We start from the raw sequence: 6,911 nt of genomic DNA on the forward strand, positions 1-6,911 counted from the left end.
TTTAGTAAAAATAGCAATGTTGCCAAAAATCAGACAAAAATGCCCGTGGGTGTCACATTTTGGACTCCTGGGCACCTGACTAATACGTACATGTCGTACGCGATCACAGTAAGCTAATGGCCGCCGTGGAGTTATCATCGAAACTGGCTTATCATAACAATTATGTAATCGCTTTCGCTGTCTCTGTACCAGTAAGCCGAAGAATGCATGTTTACAACAGTCACATTTAGACCTGACCATCGAAATGTAGAGAACGTTTAGAAATTGAACCGAGAAACAAAATAAAATAACTAATCAACCAAAAAACCGCTGTTAGCAAGTGGTTCCATTACTTTGCTACTCCCCGTATATCCCTCCTGCACCCCTAAACCGCGCAATGGAAGCATACGGCAGTAGGGATTTTTTTAACTTTGACATTTATTTTGCTTTCTAAATACAGGTGCCTGAAACATATTATACTTTTCCTATTAGATAATAACCAATAAACTGTTAGCGTATGTTTCTTATAAGTCATCAAACCTTAATTCCACAAAATTTCTTTATTACACCCCTTTTCGAGAGCAAAACATCGATAATTTAAAGTTTAGTGCACCTCTTGTGCTCAAAATATTTGTTTGTTTTTTTTTTTGTTTGTTTTTTTTTTTTATTTGTTGTCAAGCTAGGTATTTTTACGGATTTTTGGTGGGGTGGAGTGGAAAATGAACAAAATATTTCGTGTGCCGCAAATATTTGGTCATGGTGGGTCTGGTCGACATCGTGTCGTCTTCAGTAGCCTATGAACAACGTACAAGGATGCATTCAACCGCTATCTGACATTTGCAGACTGCAGACTAAAAGTAAATATCGTGCTGCTACTACCATTATTGAGAGCTAACCGTAAACAAGTGTTGAGTTGAGTGTTACTCAGGTTAGCCGGAGCGCTACTCAGGCTAACTGGAGTGGGAGTGTGCAAGTCTACCGTCTGCGTTTGTCAGGCAGTCGCATTGAACAATGTGCAAAAGGAAGCATAACCATGCTGTTCGACTTAATTTCACATATACTATACTTGATCTAAAATGTGCAGATACTATTTTAACAGTAAAGAAAAGCTTTTTTTACATAAAATTTTTGAAGATCCAAAAGCAGCTCGCGGGTAGCCAAGCTATTATAGGCAAGCCACTACTGTACTGAATATGTTATGATTAATTAGCTCAAACAGAAAAAAATCCTTATCAATAATGATTTCGTTATACATAAACTTGTAAAAATAAGCGATTTAATTCGACGTTTCGGTGTCTTCATGACGCCATTGTCAAGGTAACCGTATAAAGATAACAAATTCTGCGAGTTCAAAAAGATGTTACGCTGAATTTACGTAATAAGGCATGCAACGCAAATTACAAAAATACTTTTGCACGTAATTTATCTGATTACACGTTGAGAATTCAGATGGAACTTAAAACGTCAAATGAACATTAAACACTAAAACGTCAAATTTCAATGGATCAGCTCCATTGCATTCTGCACTATCCTTTGAGTCTCTCACACACATCTCTAACTATAAGTGTGAACCCTCCAAAAAAAATCCTTTCACCTCCCCCATCTTTTCCCACCCCCGCACATAAATAATGACAGGTCCCTTATAACTACTATTAAAGTGTCACGTCTACCCCTAAACTAAAACTGTTCACAGGTTTTACAAAGAGTATTTGCAAACATAAATTCTTGTTTCATCACATTTAATGTCGTGGAAGCCATGATCCTGTTGGTACTCTCCACAGTTTTCCGTCAGGCCACCATCAGGATGATTTGCATGCCACAGCGGGTCCAGTGTGGGGACACTTCCATCCATCCATACCCATCGCCCTTCCTCTGCAATGTCTGTCATGCCCACGAATACTTTCTCACGGTCTGGTAGAATGGTGTCAATGAAGTCTAGCTCGTCAAAGTCCTCAATGAAAACCAATCCAGCTCCTTCACTGATGCAGCTCGCGTTGGCCTGGTAAAAAGTCGCAACTTCATCGGAAACTCCGTAGCAGAAACCTTTGTAGTTTGTCCAGCCAGCCTTGCAGTTGACATCTTAACAAATATTGTGCAAAAAAGAAACAATCACAAAACGGCAAGTAAACAGGCCCTGTACTTTGTCCTTCAGTTATTGGCAAAAGTTGACTACCATATCGATAATTACACGCTATTTTCCAAACGTATAAAAGTAACCCTTTGATAGACGCCATGGAACATAGGGCAGAATTATCGACAACAATCGCCAGAAGCTCATATTTACGGTAACAATAATATTAAAATAAAATAATCTTTATTCTCGTAACAGTCGGTTCCAGAATATTCAGAAGTTCGTGTTTTGGTAACAGTAGTAAGTAGGGAAGTCGGCCTTTTTTCTTGAAGAAAATCAGATCTCTTTTTTTTTTAATAATGGTGCTTTGCAAATAATTGACCAGTGGTAAATGATTGTTTTTAATGTCCATGAAAAACCCCTTGCAACTCATAGTTTTTCTTCTTGGTTTTACTGCTGCTTGACAAATCCATTTAGTAAATCGTCTTTATTTTACGAGCGTAGCACGTAACAGTCTTTCGACTGACAAACCTGTGGCCTTCGGATTCCCGATCGATTTGGAATTTAGAAGTGTTGATTCTTCTGGAGGGAGGAAAACCGGAGAACCCGGAGAAAAACCCTCGGAGCAAGGACGAGAACCTACAGCAAACTCAACCTACATATGACGCCGGGTCCGGGAATCGAACTCGGGTCACATTGGTGGGAGGCGAGCGCTCTCACCACTGCGCCATCCCTGTTCCTCCTCAAGTTTGAATATGAATAATTTTTCTACTTAATATCACGGTTTTTGCTTTGGTTGAAAATGAAATAATTCGACTTCGAGAGATTAAGATTCAGTTTAAGATTAAGATTAAGATTTCAATTTTGTTCCTCTCACACTTTAAAAAACTTTGGCCCCTTTCCAATGGACGGAAGTTACGTTTTTAAAATGTTTTGCCTATGATATCAGCAATAGTTTACTGTAACTCGCTAAGTCGCTACCAAGCCAATGATTTACCTTTGCAGCTGATCTTTCCATCTCCATGAAATCCTGGTTTGCAGGTACAGTTATAAGAGCCTTCTATATTTTTGCATATAGCATTGCTATGGCAAGCATGAAGGCCTTCCACGCATTCATCAATATCTAAAAAAATAAATTGTCTTTTCAAGCACTGATAGACACTAAGACTTTTCCGAGCTTTTGGATTGGATAACATATTGTCACTGGATATCAGTGGGCAAAATGGAAAAAAGTGTCTTTGCGGGGATGGGGAGGTGGAGGTATATAACAAAGTTGGATTTTAACGTTAATTAATATATTAAACTAGCAACCTCTGTTTCATAACACAGTCCACTCTCCAAATAAAAATTAACATGAAGAAGAAGTTTATCAGAGTAACCTTCGCTATAACCCTAAACCCTTTAACCTAAAACTAACCCCAAGGGGGAGAGGGGGGTCCTGCCACACTCTTAAAACTAAAACTAACCCAAAATAAAGTTTTTGCCCTAACCTCGACCCTAACCTAGGCCCAAGGAAGGTTTTACCCTAACTTCAGTTCTAGGGCTAATCTCAAGGAAGGTTTTGCACCACTAAATCTGACATAAGCAAGTTAATTCAAATAGTCTGGAATTAATTTTAATTAAAAACTACCTTAACGATCCTTAACTTTAGAGTAGTTTTCGTGTGTTCGTACACGGTGGTTGTCATTTATTCGCCGTGCAACCGTATTCTTTCTTTTCTACAACGAATTTAGAGGTGCTATGAAATAATTGTAAGAAAACAAACGTAGAAAAATAAGGAATAAAAATATTTTTACCTTAGGTTCAAAGTTTTGAATATCATTATACTAAATGAAAATTCCACTAAACACAAATAAAAAGCTTACCTGTTTCACAGTTGTTTCCAGTAAATCCCGGCAAACATTCGCATGTGTATGTTTCATTTTTAAAGTCTGAGTAGCAGCGAGCATTCACAGGACACTGGGCAGTTGCACAGGGATTCTATGATTGTTATAAAAAGGGTAAAAGTAGTTCATTAACAAATTGAGTTAGTTGTTTATGCATCTGTTATCTTTCAATAGATTTCGTCATAACATTGTCAAAGTAGTCTGTGTTCTAATCGGCTTGGCCTAGCATGTAAACTGCGCCTGAAAACCAAAACTAAGTGATTCACTTGTATTAAAAATACTACAGCTTTGAAGAGGAGACTTTATGGTGCTGCAAATCCTCAGTATCAGAAAACTAATATTAGGCTCCTCTAAGAAATTTCTGTTCATAAAGGTCGGGACACACTAGGCGACTCCCATACACTAGGCGGGACACACTAGGTGTGACAGGTCTCTGCAACAAGTCGCTCCGTGTGTAGTGCTTTAAAACAAGTCGCTGGGACAAGGCTCTTGATCGGTACACACGCAGCGAATTTGGGAGAGTGGGAATGTGAACTAGTTTTTCAATTCAATATGGCGAAATACATGACGCTCTCTCATTGGTTAATTTATATTTTGTCGCAGCGACTTGTCGCCGAAGTGTGCACACGCTACAACAACATTCGGTGCAAACAGTCGCACGAATTCAAACTGGTTTGAATTCGTGCGACAAGTCGCAGCGACAAAATTCTGTCGCAACGACAAAGAGTTTTACAAAAATGCACCATGTCACACGAGGCAACATGTTGCAGCAACTTGTCGCCTAATGTGTCTCGGCCTTAACAGGAAGGTAAACATTCTGAAGTATTTTCGATTGAGACTAGCTTTTTTACTTTCCATACCTGGGTTTCACCATATAGAAATCTTTCTTTTGTAATCAAGTCCAGTGGATTTCTAATAGCGTCAGAGTCACTCAGCTCACACACGTGACCACCGCCCTCCTTTGGACCAAAGTTATAAGACTCGCACTTGACTTCTATGAAACATTGTATCTTACATACTTCCTCTGACGTCACTTTCGGGGTACTTATCACGTGATTCATAAGTGCCTTGTTAGGAACTGGCTTAACAAAAAACTTTTTTATACATGGAACTTCTGTAAAACAAATACAAACAAAGTACGTAAACTAGTTCTTACTTTTAGTTTCATGACATTTGTCAAAATGTGTTACGCAAAACGCATTGCTATTTTTGGAGAATAATAGTGTAATGATTATGTATAGTTGTCAGCTATCTATTAGAGTGTTATGATTTTTGATCTTGTAGAGACAAAAGCAACCTTTATCAATATCTTCTCTATCTCTTAGATTACTCATCGAAAAACCTAGAAAAATCCAACAGATTGAACGTTATATAGCTAGAAATAATAACAAACTACAGTTTTATTATTATAATTGGAATCCTTCTCTTCAACTAGTTTTACAGTAACTTTCTGAAACTCCGGAAATTTTTAAATTCACGAGCATGTCTTCCAAAAGGCAAAGGCCAAAAGATATTCTTACATCAATAGAAACCAGAACATTATGGTCTAGATTCGGTAAAAATCACTATACTATACACAAGTTTGCATAAACAAGGTTTTGATATTAATTTAAAATGTCGGGCGGACTAATTTTTTCAAATCCTGCGATATGTCTAGAAAAAAGATTTGCTCTCCCTTCTGCAGTTCACTACTTATATCTTTTATATTGGTTGTTTATGAGCAAAAATACTTAGTCATAGGTACCCCATAAATGTCAAGAAAGTTTTGTGATGTCGGAGTAAAAACAAACAAATAACAAACGAACCTCGCCCACGTTTTTTAAATTCGACTTAAAAACATAAAACTAACGAGCTTCATTTCCTTAACACAAGTCGATAATCTTCACATAGACAGAGTTTTGTTATTTTGTTTTGTTATTTTGATGAATTTTAGTTGTGTTTGACTTTTCTCGAACCGAATTAATATTTCATAACGCACTAAATAGAAATTTCCTCACATCTTATTGAAAAGTTCTTTTATGGCTTCAGCATTCATAACGTATTTTCAAACGTGAATTTATGTTTTTGGAATGAAATTGATTAACTCCGGCATTAAATTGGCTTAATCCACGACCAATGATAACAAAACTTTTTATAGCGTGGTACTGGAGTTGTCCTTGTCATTTAAATAATTGCCGTCCGTGTCCACGATGTATTTTATCAGTTATGAATTTGCTCAAACCATTTATTTAACAATCTCAGAAAAATTATTTTCGAAAGGTTAAACTTTGCGAATCAAATCAACAGAACAAAACCGTTAAAACAACTACAACATATTCTACACATTTACACTTAGAAGAAAGTATTTAAAGTACCTCCTGAAACAAGGTCTTCTTGAAAAGCAGTGAAAAACGTGGTTATCGTTAAACCAAAGTACCAAAAGCAATTCATGGATCTCTTAGGTACAATAAATAAAAGCTGGAGTTTTGCGACCTTGTTTGTGTCTGTCTCTGTGATCTGTGATGGCAAAGGTGGTTTTCTAAAGATTTTCAGTCTTATTAACTATTTAAGCAGGAGCAATGAAGCACACTGAGTTAGGGGTACCTATGTCAAGTTGTCATGGTATCCGTGTTGAATTTTGACAATAGTGCAGAAGAAACAACGAGACAACACCGTGGGAGCTATTTTTCTTTTGTCACATTTTCAATTGATTATAAATATACATCCAAACAACTTTTAATTTTTGCTTTGTCTTAAATAATATATACAGATCATGAAAATTGCCATGCTTTATGTTTTTTACAGACTTATAAAAAACTGGGTTTCAGTTCTCTTGCAATTGCAGTTGAAGCTGCTTAGGCATAGAGAATCAAAAACGAGTTTCCTATTGTCAGGACGACCGACATACATACACTCATCAAAAAATCATTTATTTCGGTTTTAGTAGTAAAAATTAGCGATGAAAAGTAACAACAATGTTTTGATCCCTCTGAAAT

At 37.0% G+C, this 6,911-nt stretch overlaps 1 protein-coding gene across 1 annotated transcript; it reads right to left on the reverse strand.

Annotated features, from left to right (window-relative positions):
• Nucleotides 1–453: 453 nt before the first annotated feature.
• On the reverse strand, nt 454–6,412 carry LOC144663949 (aggrecan core protein-like). The gene is made up of 5 exons (XM_078525051.1): nt 6,291–6,412; nt 4,797–5,050; nt 3,916–4,030; nt 3,048–3,173; nt 454–2,058 (listed from the first exon to the last, which is right to left on the reverse strand). Exons 1-5 carry the CDS (start codon nt 6,364–6,366, stop codon nt 1,676–1,678), a joined length of 954 nt encoding a protein of 317 aa, XP_078381177.1. The 5' UTR covers nt 6,367–6,412; the 3' UTR covers nt 454–1,675.
• Nucleotides 6,413–6,911: the final 499 nt, after the last annotated feature.

Source organism: Oculina patagonica, chromosome 8 (assembly GCF_052425735.1).
Source record: "Oculina patagonica isolate OP01 chromosome 8, crgOcupat, whole genome shotgun sequence".
Lineage (NCBI taxonomy): Eukaryota > Metazoa > Cnidaria > Anthozoa > Scleractinia > Oculinidae > Oculina > Oculina patagonica.

Bases quoted from the DNA above. Each gene is read 5' to 3' on its own strand.
- LOC144663949 (XM_078525051.1), bottom strand. From the start codon at position 6,366: ATGAATTGCTTTTGGTACTTTGGTTTAACGATAACCACGTTTTTCACT. The intron at 4,031-4,796 runs GTATGGAAAGTA...TAACAATCATAG, and splicing joins TTCTATATGGTGAAACCCAG to AATCCCTGTGCAACTGCCCA. The intron at 3,174-3,915 runs GTAAGCTTTTTA...TTATTTTTTTAG, and splicing joins TGGAAACAACTGTGAAACAG to ATATTGATGAATGCGTGGAA.